Here is a 23,247-nt window from a genome sequence, read left to right as displayed (position 1 = left end):
AATACTTTGGCCTCCTGATGCGAAGAGCTGGTTCACTAAAAAAGACCCGGATGCTGGGAAAGATTGAGCACCGGAGGAGAAGGGGTTGACAGAGGATGAGATGGTTGAATTACATCACTGACTCAATGGACATGAGTTTGAGCAAACTCTGGGAGATAGTGAAGATAGAGAAGCCTGGCGTGCTGCAGTCCATGGGGTCACAAAGTGTTGGACACAACTTAGTGACTGAACAACAAATCAAAACTACAATGAGGTATCACCTCAAGCTGGTTAGAATGGCCGTCCTCAAAAACGTTACAAATAATAAATGCTGGAGAGGGTGTGGAGAGAAAGGAATCCTCCTATACTATTGATGGAAATGTAAGCTGGGGTAGCCACTATTGAGAATAGTAAGGAGGTTTCTTAAACTAAAAATAAAACTACCATATGATTGAGCAATCCCACTCCTGAGCATATATTCAAAGAAAACCATAATTTGAAAAGATACATCACCCCAATTTTCACTGCAGCACTATTAACAATAGCCAGGACGTGGAAGCAACCTAAATGTCAATCAACAGAGGGATGGATAAAGATGTGGTACATATACAGCAGAATTTTACTCAGCTATAAAAAGGAAGAAAATCATGCCATTTGAAGCAACATGGACAGACTTAGAAATTAGCATACTAAGTAAAATAAGTCAGACACAGAGAAACAAATATCATGATATCACTAATATGTCAAATCTACATTTTTTAAATGATATAAATGAACTTAAAAACAGATAACCAAAGAGAGCTTACTATAGCACAGGGAACTCTACTCAATATTCTGTAATAACCTATATGGGAAAAGAATCCAGAAGAGAATGGATATATGTATATATGTATAACTGTATATATATGTATAACTGAATCATTATGCTTTAAACCTAACATAACACTGTAAATCAACTATACTTTAATACAATTTAAAAAAATAAAAAACATAAATAAAAAAGCAGAATGCAAAATCAACTAGTTTTTCGTGTTACAATTATGTTTGTGTTACGTATGCATATGTACTAAAAGCCTTGAAGAATTATGGAATAACAAGAAATTTTACTTGTGGAGGTAAAAAAACACTTCTGTTTCAATTCATATCATGTTTGTCTGTGCAATATATTTTGAGCCTTACAAAGCACCTTTTCCCCCCTAAATCTTTCTAATTTCTCCGCATTAGATAGAACATATCCTATGTTGAGCCAGCTGTTTAATATCCAATATGACTTAGTGAAGTGACATGAAAGTCACTCAGTCATGTCCAACTCTTTGAGACTCCATGGACTAGGACCCACCAGGCTCTCCTCTGTCCTGTGGATTTCCCAAACAAGAATACTGGAGTGGGTTGCCATTTTCTCCTCCAGGGGATCATCCCAACCCAGGGATTGAACCCAGGTCTCCTGCACTGCTGACAGATTCTTTACCATGTGAGCCACCAGAGAAGCCCTTAATATGACTTAGGAAGTTAGTAAATAACAAGTTCTAGTTTGATTAAAAAAAAAAAAAACAGCCCAAATAGTGAACTCTTACACCAGTACTACTCATTCAGGAAAAAAAAAACGTTTAAGGTAAATAACTTACATGTTTCACTGAAACATTGTCTGCTTTACTGTCTCTCTCCTTCAGTTTTGCTTTACACCATTACACTTTATTGTATCAATCCCTTTCCTTTGGGAACAAGCTAAACACTATTTGGAAAGAAAAAGAAGTAAATCTGGTTCCTCTAGCACTAAACCATGAATTATTTCTAAGTACAGCTTATGTCTAAAAATATTCTCTTTAAAATCTTTTAAAATTCAGAAAAACTATAATGGATTAGTTCCCAAGAGTTTAATATTCCCCAAATAAACCATCCTGTAAACACTACTTTTTAAGACACTCATATAACCCTAATTAGGAATACCAATATAATGTAAATCACCTTACATAAAATACTTCATGTAATGCTACATGTAAATTTTATTCTAAATGATTTTATACCTGATAAAATATAAACTATACATAAGTGGAGAGTGAAAAAGTTGGCTTAAAGCTCAACATTCAGAAAACGAAGATCACGGCATCCGGTCCCATCACTTCATGGAAAATAGATGGGGAAACAGTGTCAGACTTTATTTTTGGGGGCTCCAAAATCACTGCAGATGGCGACTGCAGCCATGAAATTAAAAGATGCTTACTCCTTGGAAGGAAAGTTATGACCAACCTAGACAGCATATTGAAAAGCAGAGACATTACTTTGCCAACAAAGGTCCGTCTAGTCAAGGCTATGGTTTTTCCTGTGGTCATGTATGGATGTGAGAGTTGGACTGTGAAGAAGGCTGAGCGCCGAAGAATTGATGCTTTTGAACTGTGGTGTTGGAGAAGACTCTTGAGAGTCCCTTGGCCTGCAAGGAGATCCAACCAGTCCATTCTGAAGGAGATCAGCCCTGGGATTTCTTTGGAAGGAATGATGCTAAAGCTGAAACTCTAGTACTTTGGCCACCTCATGTGAAGAGTTGACTCATTGGAAAAGACTCTGATGCTGGGAGGGATTGGGGGCAGGAGGAGAAGGGGACGACAGAGGATGAGATGGCTGGATGGCATCATTGACTCGATGGACATGAGTCTGAGTGAACTCCGGGAGTTGGTGATGGACAGGGAGGCCTGGAGTCCTGTGATTCATGGGGTCGCAAAGAGTCGGACACGACTGAGGCGACTGAACTGAATTGAACTGAATGCGTATTATATTATAGTGTTTTAAATGATAAAAACTTCAACCAGTTCCTGATTTGATCATTCTAATCTAGTTGATAACGTAAAAGAACAGGAAATAAACACTCAAGTATTTGGAGGTAAAGGAACATGGAATTCTCAGATGATTCAGAATATGCACAAACATGTAGAGAAAAACAGAGTAAGGAAGCAAATGTGGCAAAATGCTAAAAACTGGGGATTCTAAATGAAGGAAAATGAAAGTTCTTTACACTATTCTTGCAAATGTTTACTTTCAATTAATTTTAAGCTTATAAAGGTTACCCCCAAACCCTCAATCTGCCATAGTACAGAAAATATGCTCATTATTCAGCTGAATAGCTCCCATTAAGTACCTCCAATATCTAAACATGTATTTATAAATTATATACATGTATTTACTACAATGCTAATATACTATCTAACTTAAATTACATGTAAAAAAGTAGGTATTTTAAAGAGTAACTAAAAAATAATTAAAACAGAAGGAATGCTCTTGCTCTACAAATGTGAATTCAACCAGCACCCTGTAACTCTCAAATGTCTTCCTCTAATTCAACGTTTTCTCTAAAACTCCAAATCTCATTTCTAACCACCTTCAGGATTTCAAAATCAGAGATGCCCTACAGGAAAGCTAACTTCAAACAGACTAAACTGAGTACCTTTCTCCAGGAACCTGCTTTTGCACTCTCGCTTTCACCTTAGTGCTAAAGGAATCTGCTCAGTGCAGTCATCCCAGGCAATTCTTTCTTATTTTAGCCCCACAACCCATCCTCCCACCAAAACAAACAAACAAAAATCCCCACAAAAAACCCCCTCTCACTATTTCAACTTTCTATTCTGACTATAGCTCACTTGGATTATGAGAGCAGCTTCTTCATGGAGAAGGAGATTTTAAAGCCTCCAATCTCAAGGCTTCCAAATCATTCTTCATATCAAAGCCTGCAGGATTATTATAAAACCCAAAATTGATTAAGCCACCTCTACTCTCCCCCTTGTTCTGGTTCCCAATCACTTTCAAGATAAAAGCCACACTTCTATCCTTTTACGACTGATTCTGGCCCATCTCTCTGCCTACCGTTCTAACCCTGTTGAACTATCTGAAACCACATTAAAGTGCCAAAATTTTCTAAGGCCTTTAGGGTTTTACATATTGCTCTCATTGCTTGAAAATCTCATCTTTCTTTCAGGACTCAGTTCAAATGTCCTTTCCCTGGGAAAACATCTCCTGAGACCAAAGGCTCTATTTATCCAGCTCAAAGAAGAGAGTAAGTAAGCCCCCTGAGGACAAACAATACACTGCATTACTCCTTGAATTCTCAGAGCTTAGCACGGACTCAAATGCTTAATTTTTGCTAAACTCAAATCAGTGGGGGTAGGCAGTACCCTTGAATAAATGTTGTTGGGTTAACCAGGTGATCATATGGAAGAAGATAAAACTGGATCCACTGCTCACAATGAATACCAAGATAAATTCTAGATGGATAGGGAGTTACATGAAAAAACCCACACCATACAAATAATAGAAGAATGCATGGCTGAAACCCTTTATCACCTATGAGTGGAGAAAGAATCCTAACATGATTCATAAAACCACATCCATTTATTTGACTTAATGAAAATAAATGTCTGGGTGGCAAAAATATCATAAGCGAAGCAGACAGATTTATTCCAAGGTCAGTAAAATAATATTTTTTAGTCCTATTTATATCTGAGAGATCAGTGAGTTATTAAAACAAAAAGGTTAATGATGAAATAAGAACACACAAACCAGAAGCTTTTTAGATTTAAAAAAAAGTCTACCAATAATAAATTCAGTAGTGGCAACAAATAGCAGACTGGAAACTACAAAAACCCAAACCAGAGAATTGGAAGACAAAAATTACAGGAAAAGTATACGACAGGTAGTTCCCAGAAATCTAGTATTTGTACAATCAGAGTTCAGAAATATAAAGAAATACAGACAAGCAGAGAAGACTAATAGACCAAATGTTCCCAGAGGTAAAGAAACGTAACTGAGTTTTCAGACCATGACTTACGAGAACTAGAAATATTTATTAATTTTAAAGATCAGTATGAAAAAGGGAGAAATCAACAGATAGTATCAGATTTTTCTGTATAAAATCAAATGTTTAAGAAAGAACAAAACCTACAAATTTAAAAAAGAATAAAACATGACCAATATCTACACCAAGTCTAAAGCTCTAGTCAAAATACCAACTTCAAGGGGAACAGAATCATATTCTCACATAAGCTAAGAATCTCATGTACAAAATAAAAGAAATTCCACAAAACAGCATTCTAGCCACAAGAACTGAATCAGGAGAAAAAAAAGGGAAAGACTTAGTAAAGGCAACAAAGAAATTACAACATAGTAAAATGTTAACAGATAAGTCTAGGTAGTAAATATTGTGATGTCTAACGCCAATGTTAAATGACTCCTGAAAGAGATGCTTCCTATAGTTCAAAAGCAGTAACATTCTACAGCAAAACTTCTGTAGAGATTCCTCCTTTTCCCTATTCTGTACAATAGCACCAGCAAAATAAAGAGCTGTAGGCTCCACTCAAGAGTACAGAAACAGAAGCTGTCCCAGTGTGAGAAGCTGATGTACTTACCGGGAGCTTGGTGAAGGCCGGGTTGGTGACATGCTTCCCAAAGGCATCTTCCTGGAACTGAAGAAGCTGTACCACCAGTCCAGCCAGTGTTTTATTGGTAGGAGCATCTGTGTGAACATACTGCAAGATAAAGACAGAGACTCAAAAACTGGGACAACTGTGCAGAAGATAATGTTATTAGTTTACTTCCTAGTACCTAAGCACTGGCCCAGTGGCAGATTTTTAAGTGTCTGAGACACTTCTATAAACAAATATTGGGGGCAGTGGGCTGGATAAATAACACATCCTTTTAGGGAACAGATTTTAAGGATGAGAAATTCCAAGAAACCAAACCGAAATCATCTCATCCCCACCTGGATGGTAAGATCCTGGACCTCAAACTCAAGCCTGATGCTATAAGGGAATGAGAGCTATTGGCTACTGAATTTCGTATGTGGCCAGAGAACCGACTATGTTAAAAGTTTTTCAAACTAATCCACAAACTCTTTGATGTTCCTCTCATCTAGAAGTGGGGATCTATGCCCTCTTCTATTGAATCAGACCATCCTTAGGGACTCACTGAAAACCATGCAAGAGAAGTGAAGCTGTGTGACTTCCGAGGATAAATCAAAAAAGATCAGACAGCTTTGCTTCCAAATAGTTCTTTTGGGACATCCACCTTTAGAGCCCTGAACAGCAACAAAGGTGTCCAACCACCCTGACACCACCACACTGAGGAGGCCCAGGCTGCCCAGAGAGGTCACATGGAGAGGCCCCAGCTGATGTCCCAGAAGACTGACGGTATAACCACCAGACACATGAGTAAAGAAGATTCCAGGTTTCTGGTCCCCAGCTGTCAAGTCACCCTCAACCATCAAATCTCCCCAGTCAAGGGCCCAGACACCACTGAGCAGAGACAGTCATCCTGACCATGCCCAACCAAATTCCAGACACACGGGAACTATTAAGCGTAATAGAATGGTTGTTTTACGCCATTTTAAGCACATTAAAATGGTTGTTTTCATGCACTAAAATAAAATACACATGTGCGGGCACTTAAAAATGGTTATGATGGTAACCTTTACAAGTGTTTGGTCAAATTTTAAAAATCTTTTTAAATAAATGTACATGAAAAGTTATCCATGCTGATGTATGTAATGTCACAAAGGGCAAATCCATGGTAGACAGCAAGTGAACACCACAGCAAGGAAAAACAGAGTACATGACAGGAAAAGCATAAATTAGTGAGTTCAATTAAATGTAAGTTTAATTTAGTATTAAGCACTCAATATCACTTTGAAAGGCCATCAATTTTTTTTTTTAAACCGCCAATTCTGAGCAGGAAGAAATATCTATACTTCCATTAAAAAAAAAAAAAAAAAAAAAAAGCCCACTATTTCTCTTTCTGGAAAAATCTCTTTCCCAGTACCACCCCACATTTAAAAATTAATGTTTCTATTGCAATAAATAATGTCTGATATCTATACAGCAAAATATCAGCTATATCATCTACTGTTAGTTACAATGCTTTAAGTTGACTGGTTCCCATTATGTGCTACTGCCAAAGAAAGAGCATAATATATTAACAATAGGGCAGGCAATTCTTCTTAAAGCTTAGTATCCTCTCACATTTTTATTTGTTCAAGTATACTAGCTTTCCTCTCTATGTGGAACAGCCAGAGTAAGTTAAATTTTGCCAAAGGCTGGTATTTTGTTGGAATGCTTTGTTTTACACGAAACCCTCTAGACCAAAGGTTGGTAAAACCCAGCCCACTGCCTGTTTCTGTGTGGCCCACAAGCTAAGATTGGTTTAACATTTTTAAATGCTTGGGGGAAAAGTTTTAAGAATAATATTTCATGACACACGAATATTATATGAAATTCAAATGTCAGTGTCCATAAACAGTTTTATCAAAACACAGCACACTCATTCATTTGCACTTTGTCTATGGCTGCCTTCCCCCAACAGCAGAGTCGAGCAGTTGCCACTGAGACATGGTCTGCAAAGCCTCAATATTTACTCTCCGGCCCTTTTATAGAAAAAGTCTGCCTATCCTTGTTCTAAACTACACCTTTTTATCCTTACAAATAGCTTTCTTTTATATCAAAGGTGTTCTGTAAAAACACATTTCCGTAAGGCTATGAAGTGAAACGTGTGTCAGACATAAGCCCAAAACTAGAAATATGTTTCATACAATTAAGCACATAAGATGTCAAACCTGTTAGTGTAAAATAATGGTTCTTAAGTTTTAGCCCCACTCCCAGTCAGGTCCAAGAATCTGCATTCGTAACAAGTTCCCATGCGGCAGTATGGGAATGGGCACTACGCTTTAAGAACCACTGGGCTTTCAAAAACAAATCCACCTCAAATATTGTCGTATGTCATGTATCTCAGTTAAAGAACACATTTATTATAACCTAAAAGTTAAAAAACGAGGTAAGCAATTTTTAAATGTTAAAAACTACTTACAATTCCCCTTTCCTATAATACCAATTCACACAAAAACCATCAAGTTTAATTTTCTGAGGACTATTGTTCAACACAGTAAATCTTTAATGAGGAATACTCAATTTTGACTGTAATACTGAACGTAGTATTATCTTTAATAAAGAATAAACTCTTCAAGTGTAACCCACAGAACTGGCAAAGTATGTTGTACATACTCACAAGGTAACTTCACAATCTTTAGTAAGTACAAGCTTCTCCAAGGGATCTCATAATGTATTGCAGGGTTTTCGCACATGGTAAGGCAACATGAAAAATTAATACCTGCAGACAACTGAACAGTGTCAAATCCTAAAATTGAAAAAGGCACCATTTGGAGGAAGGTTGTTCAGCTAAAACCAAATCAACCCTTTAGGCAAAAATGAATTGTTAATGACCTATATACGTAGCTTTGTATGTACTCTAAACTTCACCACTATCTACAGATGTTTCATTTAACATACTGTCATTCAAAATGAGAAAGATTTCACATGGACAACCCTACAGTTTTAGAATAAAGATAGCACGTTCAAAGCTCAATCAAAATGGTTACCTTAGATATATTAAAATCCAATTTTTAAACTATAAAATATTTTTTAACTGCTTACTTTCTCAAATCACTCACAAAAATTATCAAACATGAAAATACATGTAAGAGATGACATTTTTAACTCATTAATTTGACATACACATATTATGTAAACTATACTCATACCCTCTCAAAAGGCAGGGTATGACTATTATAAGATTTTTAAATCAACTTTTAAAAATTTCAAAGAGTAACATTCTATTTAATCAATCAGAGGGATCAGAAGATATCAAAGGTATCACTAGTATCTCAAATTTATATAATCCCATCTTCAAGGACTATCTCTTTTGATTCAAAACAACACCCTACAGGAGTTACAAATGAACAAGTAAAATGTAGAAATCAAGTGATCTGCTCAATGACATCAATCAGTGGCCAAGAGTACTGAACTCACATTTACCAACCCAATGTAATGCTCATTCTACTATCCCATACTGACAACTCAACTCCTCCCCAAAATCTCACTTAAACATAAAAAGATCCTAATGGTTTTCAAGATAATAAATCCTGATTAAAAGTGTTTTATCTCCTTGATTAAAGGTGTTTATTAAAGGTGTTTTACAGGGGGAAAATTTAATGATTATAGAGACAACTTCAATCATAAAAATTTTATTTGTATGTGAACCGTGAACTTCCTGATGTTCAAGCTGGTTTTAGAAAAGGCAGAGGAACCAGAGATCAAATTGCCAACATCCGCTGGATCATGGAAAAACCGAGAGTTCCAGAAAAATATCTATTTCTGCTTTATTGACTATGCCAAAGCCTCTGACTGTGTGGATCACAATAAACTGTGGGAAATTCTGAAAGAGATGGGAATACCAGACCACCTGACCTGCCTCTTGAGAAATCTGTATGCAGGTCAGGAAGCAACAGTTAGAACTGGACATGGAACAACAGACTGGTTCCAAATAGGAAAAGGAGTACGGCAAGGCTGTATATTGTCACCCTGTTTATTTAACTTATATGCAGAGTACATCATGAGAAACACTGGGCTGGAAGAAACACAAGCTGGAATCAAGATTGCCGGGAGAAATATCAATAACCTCAGATATGCAGATGACACCACCCTTATGGCAGAAAGTGAAGAGGAAATAAAAAGCCTCTTGATGAAAATGAAAGTGAAAAAGTTGGCTTAAAGCTCAACATTCAGAAAACGAAGATCACGGCATCCGGTCCCATCACTTCATGGGAAATAGATGGGGAAACAGTGGAAACAGTGTCAGACTTTATTTTTTGGGGCTCCAAAATCAATGCAGATGGTGACTGCAGCCATGAAATTAAAAGACGCTTACTCCTTGAAGGAAAGTTATGACCAACCTAGATAGCATATTCAAAAGCACAGACATTACTTTGCCGACAAAGGTCCGTCTAGTCAAGGCTATGGTTTTTCCTGTGGTCATGTATGGATGTGAGAGTTGGACTGTGAAGAAGGCTGAGCGCCGAAGAATTGATGCTTTTGAACTGTGGTGTTGGAGAAGACTCTTGAGAGTCCCTTGGCCTGCAAGGAGATCCAACCAGTCCATTCTGAAGGAGATCAGCCCTGGGATTTCTTTGGAAGGAATGATGCTAAAGCTGAAACTCCAGTACTTTGGCCACCTCATGTGAAGAGCTGACTCATTGGAAAAGATTCTGATGCTAGGAGGGATTGGGGGCAGGAGGAGAAGGGGACGACAGAGGATAAAATGGCTAGATGGCATCACTGACTCGATGGACGTGAGTCTGGGTGAACTCCGGGAGATGGTGATGGACAGGGAGGCCTGGTGTGCTGCGATTCATGGGGTAGCAAAGAGTCGGACACGACTGAGCGACTGAACTGAACTGAATCCAAAAAAAAAAAAGTTCAACAGCATGTTTTACTTAAGACAACAACAACAAAAAATCTTTTAGTCTCAAAGTTTTGATTAAGAAAGTTAGGAAAATATGCCTAGAAAGCTGTATCAATAAGTCTGCTTTATATTCCCTGTGACATTAATAACGTATTAAAAGTTTAACTTCTCCCTAAACAATTCTATTGCAGATGTCCCATATGAAAAAAATAACTGTCTTAACCTGTTAAATACTATATATAAAGGGCATGGAAATACCTTCCTTGGGCAATCTAGTCTGTTTTAGTGATCATTGTTAAATCTAAAGCATCTTTATTTAAATCACCCTGAAATCTTTAATTTCAGGAATAAGCAAACTTTGGGAAGAAATTTACCTGGAATCTTAATGGCTTACAGATACACTTCACCTTCTCAATGTTTTATCATCTGAAAACCACTCTGAACTATGGATAGAAAAATACCTTTCAGTGTTAAGGATAAATGATACACACCAAATAATACAAAACAGGCAGCTTAGGTAGATAACCAGCTTCTGTACTGCTGCAGTGCACTGAAAATGCAACCTTGGGCATTCTCCGCTTCCCTAAACTGGTCACCTCCTCTAGACTCCTTTGGCAAGTAGAAGCTCATCCCAGTCAAGAAGTATTCGCTTTCCTTTCTATAATGCTAAGGCAAATGAATCAACAAAACCTAAATAAATAGGTTTCTATAGGTTTCTGGTCTAGTTAATCTGTTCATTCATGGAACGAAGATTTACTGAGCACCTTCTATGGACATTCAGAAGACAAAAACAATACAAGGGAACTCTCTTTTAATTTGAAATCACCTGGCTTTTACAGGCAGGTGCCAATGTCTATCTTTTCCACAACATTGTGAATTTCTTAAAGAGAGGGATTACAAATAGCAAAAAAAAAAATAAAAGGTGGTGGGAGCGGCGGGGTGGGGGGGGGGGGGGGAAGGTGTGTTGGAGCTGGAGCCAGGTGGATCTTCTCTGAATCCTGAATTTGTAACTCCGAACTGTAATTCTTAGAGAAGTTACTTAAACCTCAAGTCTCAGGTTTCTATCATGGGGAAAATGAAGTAAACAATATCTATCATACGGGACTACTGTGAGGATTTAAGCAAGTTATGTTTTAAATGCCCAGATAAAGTGGATGCTCAAGTTGTCCTCATAGTGCATGCGTAAAACCATCAATAAAAGTGCTACTATCAACGTCATGTTTATTTATTTGCTGAGATTTATTAATTTGAAAATACAGTATTAAATGCAACACAAAAGTTAAGTTAAAACCCATCAATGTGTACACCAAGGAGAAATATAGTATGTATGGAAGAAGCAAAGAACGTTCTTGTAAATATTTTTACCAAATCAACAACCACTCTAAGAGGCTGATAGGATTCTGACTATCGAGTCCAAGGATATGCAATTCTGAATCTGAACAGGCCTAAGAAATACATTCCAGTTTTATGAAACACTGAGAGGTCAAACATAACTTTAACTCTGTCTTCAAGGCCTCAGGGACACGGAGCCAGCATTAGCCTACTGGCTTCAACCCTCTGGGACAAACCTTGCAATCAGGCTCACAGCCACTTCCTCATCCACCCAAACCCAGCTCTGAAAGACTATCCAACCCTAAAGCTGCCCTCTGAAAACTGGTCCAAAAGAGATGCAGTCTGGAAAGGTAGAAATAACTATCACTGTACTTCCTTTTTTTCTATTCCCTTCCTTGCTATCCAAAAGAATATTCCTCCTGAGTATCTCTTTGTTAAAGCTACACTGATAAAGTAATATAATATGTCAATTATATCTCGATAAAACTGGGGTAAAAAATCCAGCCTGGGGCTTCCCTGGTGGTCTAGTGGTTAAGAATCCGCCTTGCAACATTGGGACATCAGTTCGATCCCTAGTTCGGGAAGATCCCACGTTCTGCGGGGCAACCAGGCCCCTATGCCACAACAACTGAGCCTGTGCTCTGAAGCCCATATGCAGCAACTACTGAAGCCCTGAGCACCCTAGAGCCTGTAGTCCGCAACAAAAGAAGCCACTGCAATGAGAAACCCATAAGAAGAGTAGCCCCCACTCTTTGAAATGACAGAAAGTCTGAGCGCAGCAACAAACACGCAGTGCAGCCAAAAAATTAACTAAAAAAAAAAATCCAGCCTGGGAGGGAAAAAACATTAAGGTATATTAAGACCCAAAATAGTGCCTGAAGAGGATGTGATAAACAATAATTTCATAATATAAACATATTCAATTCCCTTAGCTACTACCATAAGCTCTATTGTTTACACAAAAAAAGTGACCAATTTACCAATGTACAAGGAAAAACAATACTGTCTACTTAACATATAAATGAGGAAAATCTACAATCTCAAATGTGACTCCAAAATTCCTGGGGGAATAAAGTCAAAGCAACAAAAGATATATAGTAAGTAAGAATATATGTCACCTCCCACTTTCTAAAAACTGATGTGTGTGTGTTGTGTGCTTAGTCACTCAGTCGTGTCAGACTCTGTGACCCCGTGGACTGTAGCCCGCCAGGCTCCTCTGTCCATGTGGATTCTCCAGGCAAGAATACTGGAGTGGGTTGCCATGTCCTCCTCCAAGGGATCTTCCCAACCCAGGGATCGAACCCAGATCTCCCACACTGCAGGGGGATTCTTTACTATCTGAGCTACCAGGGAAGCCCAAAACTTGAGATAAGAAATGGTGAGTTCTGAAAGTACCACAGTGGAGTATCAAAAGAACACAAGGCCCCTGCCCATGCCTAACAACTTCCAAAGGCTGAAGAGTTTCACTGCACTGTACACCCGAAACCTAAAGTAGGTTTCTAGACTACTTTATCTTTTCATTCATTCAACAAATATTTACTAAGCAACTACTAAGGGTCAGGCAATGAGGATCAAAAATGTTCCAGGACACACTGTAGTGAACAGGCCAAACAACGTCCTAGCTCCAGGGCAATGGTCCACAACGGAGGAAGTAGAGAACTGTGAAGGGTGTTCAGGAAATTCTAGGACACAAAGAGCAATTTTTTTTTTTTTTTGGCAGTCGGCCTTCTAAGGGGGTCAGTCATTCCTAAATAAATTATATAAAGGGGAAGCTAAAAAAACTGTTATAAACAATGGGACTAAGTCACAACTTTCAGTATTAATGACTCAGTCCAACTAACACTCCAAAGGCACGACAAGCAGGTAAATGAAAATAATCCCAAAAAACGGTATGAAAAAACAAAGGTGATGTAAAGTGGGGTGACCTAACACGAATGGGGTTCTCAGGGAAGGCCTCACATTAGCTACAAGTCAACATTAACTCTTGCATTCCCACTATACATAAGCAGAGGGAACTGTGAAGTAAAAGCCGTCGTTTTTTTACTATTAGTGAGTTTCCAAGAACACTGTGATCCATTATATTAACCTGCGGTTACCGACGTCCGAGTACAGCGGTCCACAGTCCTTTTTTAGCATATCAACTACAGGTTTAGGAAAACCTTGGCTACCTCACTGGACTTTGAAGACTAGTCTCTTAAACAAAACTTGCCGCGGCTCTTACAGCTCGGCTCAGACAGTTTTAATAACCACTGTTCACACACCTAAAGCGCCTAACAAAGAGGAAGAGTCACACCCTCCGGGTCACGAAGCCCGACCCGCTCCCTCACAAGCGCGGGCAGGGGCTTTCGCCCGGGATGCCCGGGCTCCCAGGAGCGGCGCCCCGAGGGCCCGCGAGCCCCGGGCGCGCGGGCGCCGAGAGTTCGCGGCGGGGGCGTGGCGGGCCCGGCGCCTGCCTTTGTTGTCCCTCGTGGCGCGCTGGGGGAGGGGCGGCCCGAGGCCCGCGAGGCCAGCAGCAGACCCCGGGCCCCGTCGCGTGGCCTCCCGGGCCCCTACGGGCGCGCGGACCCACCTTCTTGTAGTGCTTGCCCAGCCAGACCCGCACCGAATCCAGCTGGGACACTGTCTCCGGGCTCTCCCAAAACTTGCTCGCCGGGCCTCCGTCCTTCCGCCGATAAACGGCCAGGCCCGTGGCCGCCGCCGCGCCTCCTGCGCCCGCGGCGCCGGCCGTCGTCCCCAGCCCTCCGCCGCCCGCCGCCGCGGCCATCGTCGCCGTCCGTCGTCCCCACCGCCCGGCCCTCCCCGGCCCTCGCGGCGTGCCCCGTTCGCGCCCGCGCGCGCAGCCGCCACCGCCGCCTCCCGGCCCCGCCCAGCCAACCCTCTTCCGGCGCGGAAGCCCGGCCCCGCCTCTTCTCGGGACCGGCGCCCTAACCGACGAGGGCACGCGCGCACGCATGCGCAGCACTCGCGCCGGGCTAGGACGAGCCCCCTCCACCCGCCTGTTCCGCCTGTTCCGCCTGCACCGCGGACCGATTACCCGCTGCACCTCACAGCTTGGGCTTCCGTGCCTGTGGCTGTTTCCCCGGTACCTGCGTTGAATCGTTATGTAGTCTACATCTGCACGGTGGTTCTGTGTCACCGTCTGCCACCGCCGAGGAGAAAGGAGCTGGTGTGAGATGGTCCGAGAGGAGAGCGCGTTTCGAGTGTCGCGTGCCAGCAGGGGAACCCACACCCCGGGTGGGAATCTGCACCTGTCCCCGCTTGCCCTCAGACCTTCTGCACGTAGTGACCCTGTCGTCCTTTGTAAACATCCATCTGGGACCCACACCTTCGGCTTCACACACCTTCCTCCCCACTCATGGCTCCAGCCACACCAGCTCATTCCTGCCTTGGGGCGCTTACAACAGCTATTCCCGCGACCTGGACCCCTCTTCCCCTCTGATTGTCACTTGTGAAGTGAAAGTCGCTCAGTCGCGTCCGACTCTTTGCGACCCCATGGACTATACAGTCCATGGAATTCTCCTACCAGAATACTGGAATGGGTAGCCTTTCCCTTCTCCAGAGGATCTTCCCAACCCAGGGATCGAACCCAGGTCTCCGCATTGCGGGTGGATTCTTCACCAACTGAGCCACAAGAGAAGCCCAAGAATACTGGAGTGGGTAACGGATCTTCCCGACCCAGGAATCAGACCGGTCTCCTGCATTGCAGGCGATTCTTTACCAACTGAGCTTGACGCTTTCAAAATCATAGCTTAAAGGTACTTCAGAAAAGTGATCCCTCCTGACCTTGCAGTCTTGAACAATCATACTCGCTCGACATTGTCGCGGTAGGACTCACCATGACTTGGTATTTTTATTCTCTTACTTTCCATATAAATTACATGAGAGCCTAGTCTTGTTCACAGGTATACCCTCAGTGCTGAGAGGAAGGCCTGTTACCCAACAGATGTTCAATAAATATTTGATGAATGAATGAATGACTTATAGGGAGGCAGAAGAGTTTTAAATTATTAACAAAGTGTGATTGGCCATTATGGAGTTCTGAACATAATGCTCTCTGACCCCAGAACAGAAAGTGACAAGCTGTTTGTGAGTTTTTCAGACCAGCCTTTAAAGAAAAAAAGAGAATATGATCAGGGAGGAAGGGAGATTGCAAACACGTGAGGGGGCGGAGGGGGGGGGGGGAGAGGGGACTGGAACAAAGGTTTTAAAGTGTGAAAGCATGCTTGGTGAAACTCCTTAAGCCCATGGACTGGAAGCAAAGATGTTACTTGGGGTGGCAGAGAATTTTGAATATCCTGTAAGCACTGGAAAACCAGCTTGAAGACACAGAACGACATCACCAGATTTATAGATTAGAAAGTAGCTACTGCAGTACTGTGAATGATAGAATAGAGAGAGAAAGCCTGGGAAAAAAAAACGCATGGACAACAAAAGAAAAAATTGGACTTCATCCAAATTAAAATCTTTGGTGCTTCAAAATACACTGACAAGAAAATGAAAACACCCACTGAATGAGAAAAAACCCTTGCAAATTATAAACCTGATGAGACATAGTCAGAGAATAGGGAAAAAAAAAAAAAAACTCTTACAACTTGATAATGAAAAACAGCAAGATCCAATTTGACAAATTAACTAATAACCAAATGGAATAAACTTAGTACATGCAACATTATGGATGAATCTCCAGGTATTATACTAAGTTAAATAAATCTTACCTGAAGGGATATATACAGGATGATTCAATATATATGAAGTTATAGAACAGGCTAAACTTCAAAGTAGGGTTCCCTCTGGGGAAATAGAGGGGAAGGAGGGACACAAGGGAATTTCCTGGGAGTGACAATAAGTTGATTTGAAATAGATTTGCATTACACCGATGTATGCACACCAGTTGTGGAATGGTAAAGAAAATTTATGCATTTTACTATAAATTTCCCCTCAGAAGAAAAGAACACTAAAGAAATACTGAACTCTTGTTCAAAATATGCATGCTAAAGTGTTCAGTGATGAACTATATCTTTCACCTAGTTCTCAAAGCTACATGCGAAATTCACACAGTGATTTATCAAAAAGTATTTTTATTGCTCAATAGGTGAAGAGTTGATTAGGTTTCTTCAGTTTTTAAGAAAAAAGAATTTTGAAAAGAACTGGAAATTGCGTAATGGTTTGCCAGTTGTTACAGCCTTCTCAGTTTCTGGGAAGTATACCAAAAAGCCTTCTCTAAAATGTACCAAAGAGTATGGTTTAGTAAATATTTTCTCTTTAATTTTTTATTTTAAAAAAATTAAAAATTTTTTTCTTTCCATTTTGCTTTCCAAAACTCTGTGTTGAGGCCTGACTTTCAATAGATCGCAGCGAGGGAGCTGCTCTGCTATTTACGAAACCGCAACCCAGAAGCAGGTCGTCTATGAATGGTATAGCACCAGGTTCCCCAAGAATGAACGTGAGGTGTGTGACAGGTGAGGGGGTGGCCGCCTTTCAGGTTTAGCAGATATCTTCTGTAAAGGGTCAGATAGCAAATATCTTCTATAAAGGGTCAGATAAATATTTCAGGCTTGTGGGCCATATGTTCTTTGTGACAACTACTGAGCCCTACCCTTGTACCACAAAAGCCGCTATAGGCAATACATAAATAAGTGAGAATGGCTGTATTCTAACAAAATTTTATTCACAAAAACAGGTGGTAGACAAGGGTTTTTGTTTGGGTTGATGAAAAAGTTTAGGAGATGGATGGTAGTGATGATTGTACAACATTGTGGTTGTACTTAATGTCACTGAATTGTGTACCTAAAAATTGATAAAATGGTAAATTTTATTATATATTTACCACCCAAAAAAAAAATTTTTTTTAAGCACAGTGGCAAGCCAGATTGAGTCTGTGCTGTATTTTGTTAAAGACACCTGACAACGACTAATATACATGTTACCTTTAGCTTAGAAGCATCTCCGTTAAATCAATTTACTCAGCTGCTTGAGAATATTACAGTATTGCTTGCTTCATTGAGCTTTTATTTTTCCAGAGGATTAGGTATATTGGTAGATTAGGTATACCATCTAGACCTTAAAGCCACAAATTTAGCTCATGTAATTTATGGAAAATGTCTGTCATATTACCTAATTGACAAAGTCAGTCTTATTGTCAACTCAGTTGGCAAAAAAATTGTTTTGTCAGAGAAAATTTCACTTCATTTTTCAATTCAAATAAATGTGTTAATATTTAAGTCAAGAAATAAAAGTTCTGAGGAATAGATGATATAACATTTTATTAGATGGTTATTAAAAGCAGTCTGGTCAAGACTGAAATGATTATTTCAAAAACCTTTCAATAAAAACAAAGAAACTAAGAAAAGAGAGCTTAAAAAAAAAAAAAAAAACTCCCAACAAAGAAAAGCCTAGATATTTTGATGGCTTCAATGGCGAATTCTACCAAACATTTAAAGAAGAACTAATATTAACCCTTCTCAAACCTTCCACAAAAAACTGAAGGGAAGGAACACCTCTAGACTCATTCTATGAGTCCAGCATTAACTTAATCCCCAAAACAGATAAGGTTACTACAATAAATATCACTTATGAACACTGATGAAAAAATCCTAAACTAAATACTGGCAAACCAAATTCAGCAGTATATTACAAGGATTATACACCAAGGGAGATTTATTCCTGGAATGCAAGGTGGTTCAGCATACAGAAATCAATGTAATACACCACATTAAGAAAATAAAGGGAAAAAAACACATGATTGTGTCTATAGCTGCAGAAAAATCATTTGACATAATTGAACACATTTTCATGGTTAAAAAAATGCACACACTCAACAAACTAGGAATAGAAGGAAACTATCTTAGTATTAAGTATAATAAAAGCCATATAAGAGAAACCTACAGTGAATAGCATACTCAATGGTGAATGAATGTTTTCCTCTAAGATCAAGAGAAAAGTAGAGATGCCTGCTTTCACCACTTGTATTCAACACAGTACTGGAAGTTCTAGTCAGAACAATTAGTCAAGGAAAAGAAAAAGCATCCGAATTTAAGAAAGAAATAAGATGTCTCTGTTTGCAGGTGATATGACTGTATACACAGAAAACCCTAAAGATTCTATTTAAAAAAAAAAAACTCGTATGACTAATACATGATTTCATCAAAGTAGCAGGATGTAAAATCAACACACAAAAAATCAGTGACATTTCTATATATGAATAATGAGCAATCTAAAAAGGAAATTACAACAATTTCATTTACAATAGAACCAAAAACAATAAAACACTTAGGAATTAACCAAGCAGGTAAAATAATCATACAGTGAAAACTGTAAAACACTGCTGAGAGAAATTATAGAAAACACAAATAAATGGAAACATATCCCTTGTTCATAGATGGAAGACCTAATAATTTTAAAATATTAGCACTACCCAAAGAAATCTACAGATTCAATACAAGCTCTATTAAAATCCCAGGGATGTTTTTTGAAGGAATACAAAAACCTATATAAACATAATGTTATCAATAGAATGTAAAAGAAAAAAGAAAAAAACAAAAAATGTTGGAAAAAAAGAACAAAGTTGGAGAAATCAACTTCCTGAATTCAAAACTAATCAAAGCACTATAGTACTGGCACTAAGACAGATATATAGATCAATGGAAAGAATAGAGAGCCCAGGAACAAACTTTCCATGTACGGTCAAGTGATCTTTTGATAAGGGTGCCAAGACCATTCAATGGGGAAAGGGCAATCTTTTCAACAGTTGGGACTGGTTAAACCAGATTAACTATGTGCAAAAGAATGAAGTTGGACCCTTACCGCACACTATATACAAAAATTAATTCACAATGGATCAAAAACCTAAGTGTCGAAATAAAACTATAAAATTACTAGGAGAAAACACAGGGTAAAAACTTAATGACTGGATTTGACAATGATTTCTTGACACCAAAGGCAATGATTTCTTGAATGTGACATCAGAGGCACAGGCAACAAAAGAAAAAGTAGACAAATTGGACTTAATGAAAAATTTTAAAATTCTGCATCAAAAGAATATCAACAGAGGAAAAAGGTGACCCGTAGAGTGGGAGAAATCCCATAGACAGAGGAGCCTGGTGGGCTACAGTGCATAGGGTCACAAAGAAACAGACACAACTGATGCAACTTAGCACGCACGCATAATAAAGGATTTTATCCAGGATATGTAGTGGACTCCTAAAACTCAACAACAAATTCAAAAATTGACAAAGGAAATGATCAGATAGTTCTCCAAGGAAAATATACAAATGGATAATAAGCACATGAAAAGATTTTCAACATCTTTAAACATTCAGCTCAGTTCAGTTCAGTCTCTCAGTCATGTTCGACTCTTTGCAACCCCATGAATCGCAGCACACCAGGCCTCCCTGTCCATCACCAACTCCCAGAGTTCACTCAAACTCATGTCCATCAAGTCGGTGACGCCATCCAGCCATCTCATCCTCTGTCATCCCCTTCTCCTCCTGCCCACAATCCCTCCCAGCATCAGAGTCTTTTCCAAGGAGTCAACTCTTCACATGAGGTGGCCAAAGTACTAGAGTTTCAGCTTTAGCATCATTCCTTCCAAAGAAATCCCAGGGCTGATCTCCTTCAGAATGGACTGGTTGGATCTCCTTGCAGTCCAAGGGACTCTCAAGAGTCTTCTCCAACATCACAGTTCAAAAGCATCAATTCTTCGGCGCTCAGCCTTCTTCACAGTCCAACTCTCACATCCATACATGACTACAGGAAAAACCATAGCCTTGACTAGACGGACCTTTGTTGGCAAAGTAAGGTCTCTGCTTTTGAATATGCTGTCTAGGTTGGTCATAACTTTCCAAGGAGTAAGCGCCTTTTAATTTCATGGCTGCAATCACCATCTGCAGTGATTTTGGAGCCCCCAAAAATAAAATCTGACACTGTATCCACTGTTTCCCCATCTATTTCCCATGAAGTGATGGGACCAGATGCCATGATCTTCGTTTTCTGAATGTTGAGCTTTAAGCCAACTTTTTCACTCTTCTCTTTCACTTTCATCAAGAGGCTTTTTATTTCTTCTTCACTTTCTTCCATAAGGGTGGTGTCATCTGCATATCTGAGGTTATTGATATTTCTCACGGCAATCTTGATTCCAGCTTGTGCTTCTTCCAAGCCAGCGTTTCTCGTGATGTACTCTGCATATAAGTTAAATAAGCAGGGTGACAATATACAGCCTTGATGTACTCCTTTTCCTATTTGGAACCAGTCTGTTGTTCCATGTCCAGTTCTAACTGTTGCTTCCTGACCTGCATATAAGTTTCTCAAGAGGCAGGTCAGGTGATCTGGTATTCCCATTTCTTTCAACATCAGAGAAATGAAAATCAAACATATAATGATGTACTACCTCATGTCCATTAAGATGGCCACTATTAAAAATAATAAGTATTGACAAGGATGAGAAGAAATTGGAACCCTTGTGTACTGTTGGTGAGAATGTAAAGCATTACACTCTCTATGGAAAACAGTATGATGATTCCTCAAAAAATTAAGAACAGAATTACCATATGATCCAACAATACTACTTCCAGGTATACACCCACAAGAATTGAAAGCAAGGTCTTAAAGAAATATTTGTACAACCACATACACAATAGCATGATTCACAGTAGCCAAAAAAAAAAAAAATGTGATACATATAATGGAATATTGTTGAGTTTTAAAAAGGAAAATGATTCTGATATATGCTGCAACATGGATGAACTTTGAGGATATCACACTAAATGCAATACAACAGTCACAAAAAGATATGTATGCTGCTGCTGCTGCTGCTAAGTCGCTTCCGTCGTATCCGACTCTGTGTGACCCCATAGACGGCAGCCCACCAGGCTCCCCCATCCCTGGGATTCTCCAGGCAAGAACACTGGAGTGGGTTGCCATTTCCTTCTCCAATGCATGAAAGTGAAAAGTGAAAGTGAAGTCGCTCAGTCGTGTCCGACTCTAGCAACCCCATGGACTGCAGCCCACCAGGCTCCTCTGTCCATGGGATTTTCCAGGCAAAAGTACTGGAGTGGGGTTCCATTGCCTTGATTTTACTTAAATGAGGTACTTAGAGTAGTCAAACAGTAGATAAACAGTAGAATGGTCATTGCTGGGGATTAGGGAGAGGGAAAATGGGGAGTTACTGTTTAATGAGTACAGAGTTTCAATTTTACAAGATGAAATAGATATGCAGACAGATGGGGTAATGGCTGTATAACATAATGAATATAATGAATCACCGAACTGTACACTTAAAAATGATTAAGATGCCTAAGGGAAATAAGTCTGGCAGAGAAAGATACCACATGATGGTCCCTTACATGTGGAGTCTAAAAAATAAAAATAAATACAGGCTTAAAGACAGAGGAGAGACTGGTAGTTGCTAGAGGTGGAGGGTGGGGGATTGGAGAAATAGATGAAGAGGGTCAAAAGGCACACACTTTGAGTTTTAAAATAAATACGTTATAGGGATGTAATGTATAGCATTGTGACCATACTTAATGCTGTATTACGTATTTGAAAGTTGCTAAGATAGTAGATCTTCAGTTCAGTTGCTCAGTTGTGTCCAACTCTGTGCAGCCCCATGGACTGCAGCATGCCAGGCATCCCTGTCCATTGCCAACTCCCAAAGCCTACTCAAACTCATGTCCATTGAGTCGGTGATAGTAGACCTTAAAAGTTCTTAAATCAAGGGACTTCCCTGGTGGTCCAGTGGCTAAGACTTCGTGTTCCCTATGCAGGGGCCCAGGTTCAATCCCTGGTCAGGGAACTATCCCACAGGCTGCAGCTACAGATCTTGCATACTGCAACTAAGAGTGCACATGCTGCAGCGAAGACTGAAGGTCCGATGTGCCGCACTAAGACCTGGTGCAGCCGAAATAACAAGTAAGTATTTTCTGAAAAAGTTCTTATAACAAGAAAAAATTTATAACCGTGTAAATGATGAATATTAATTGTTGTGATCATTTTGCAATGCATACAAATACTGAATCATGTTGTACACCTGAAATTAATATGTCAATTATATCTCCATTTAAAAAATAAAAATTAAGGGTTTCTTTGATGGTCCAGTGGTTAAGAATCTGCCTTGCAATGCAGGGGACATGGGTTCAATCCTTGGTCTGGAAGATTCCATGGGCCAGGGAGAAACTAAGCTTATGTGCCACAGCTACTGAATCCATGCAGTGCAACTACTGAAGCCCATAAGCCTACAGCCCGTGCTTCGCAAGAAGAGAAGCCACCGCAATGAGAAGCCCAAGCAGCACAACTAGAGAGCAGCCCCTGCTTGCCGCAACCAGAGAAAGCCTGCGTGCAGCAGTGAACACCCACCACAGCCAAGAAAAGAGGAATCGGGTACAGCTTATTTTAAAGAAGAATGCACTGATGCAAAATCAACCTTGTTAAAAAATGTTAAATTACAGAAATTGTTAACATGGCAAATTTTATGCGTATTTTATCACAATTAAAAATTTGGAAAAAAAAGAGAGAACAGATTGACAGGGACTTCAAATATTGAGTTTATTACATATAAATCCGTAAAAGTACTAACTTTTTTCTTTTTACCCCCTCAGCTTTATTGAGATACAATTAACATATAAATTTTATTAGTTTAAGATTCCGTATGCTTATTTTTAAGAAGTAAAATAT

General features: G+C 39.7%; 1 protein-coding gene and 1 long non-coding RNA gene across 2 annotated transcripts in view; one reads left to right on the top strand and one right to left on the bottom strand.

The window, feature by feature from the left end:
* Positions 1-14,483, bottom strand: part of SMARCC1 (SWI/SNF related BAF chromatin remodeling complex subunit C1) — a 125,630-nt gene extending 111,147 nt beyond the window's left edge. The window contains exons 1-2 of the mRNA XM_086368291.1: positions 14,150-14,483; positions 5,370-5,489 (exon numbers count right to left, since the gene is read on the bottom strand). Of these exons, the coding sequence (XP_086224417.1) occupies positions 5,370-5,489; positions 14,150-14,344 (315 nt within the window). The 5' untranslated portion in view covers positions 14,345-14,483. The remainder of the gene's footprint in view (positions 1-5,369; positions 5,490-14,149) is intronic.
* Positions 14,484-22,340: 7,857 nt separating this feature from the next.
* Positions 22,341-23,040, top strand: LOC147348575 (uncharacterized). The gene is made up of 2 exons (XR_015151715.1): positions 22,341-22,485; positions 22,699-23,040. It is a non-coding gene; the product is annotated as an uncharacterized LOC147348575 (long non-coding RNA).
* The last annotated feature ends 207 nt before the right edge of the window (positions 23,041-23,247 follow it).

This window comes from Bos grunniens, chromosome 22 (genome assembly GCF_055505025.1).
Source record: "Bos grunniens cultivar Pamir isolate PY7600 chromosome 22, Bosgru_T2T1.0, whole genome shotgun sequence".
Lineage (NCBI taxonomy): Eukaryota > Metazoa > Chordata > Mammalia > Artiodactyla > Bovidae > Bos > Bos grunniens.
Note: the sequence above shows the minus strand (reverse complement) of the source record. Positions and strands in the feature narration are given on the sequence as shown.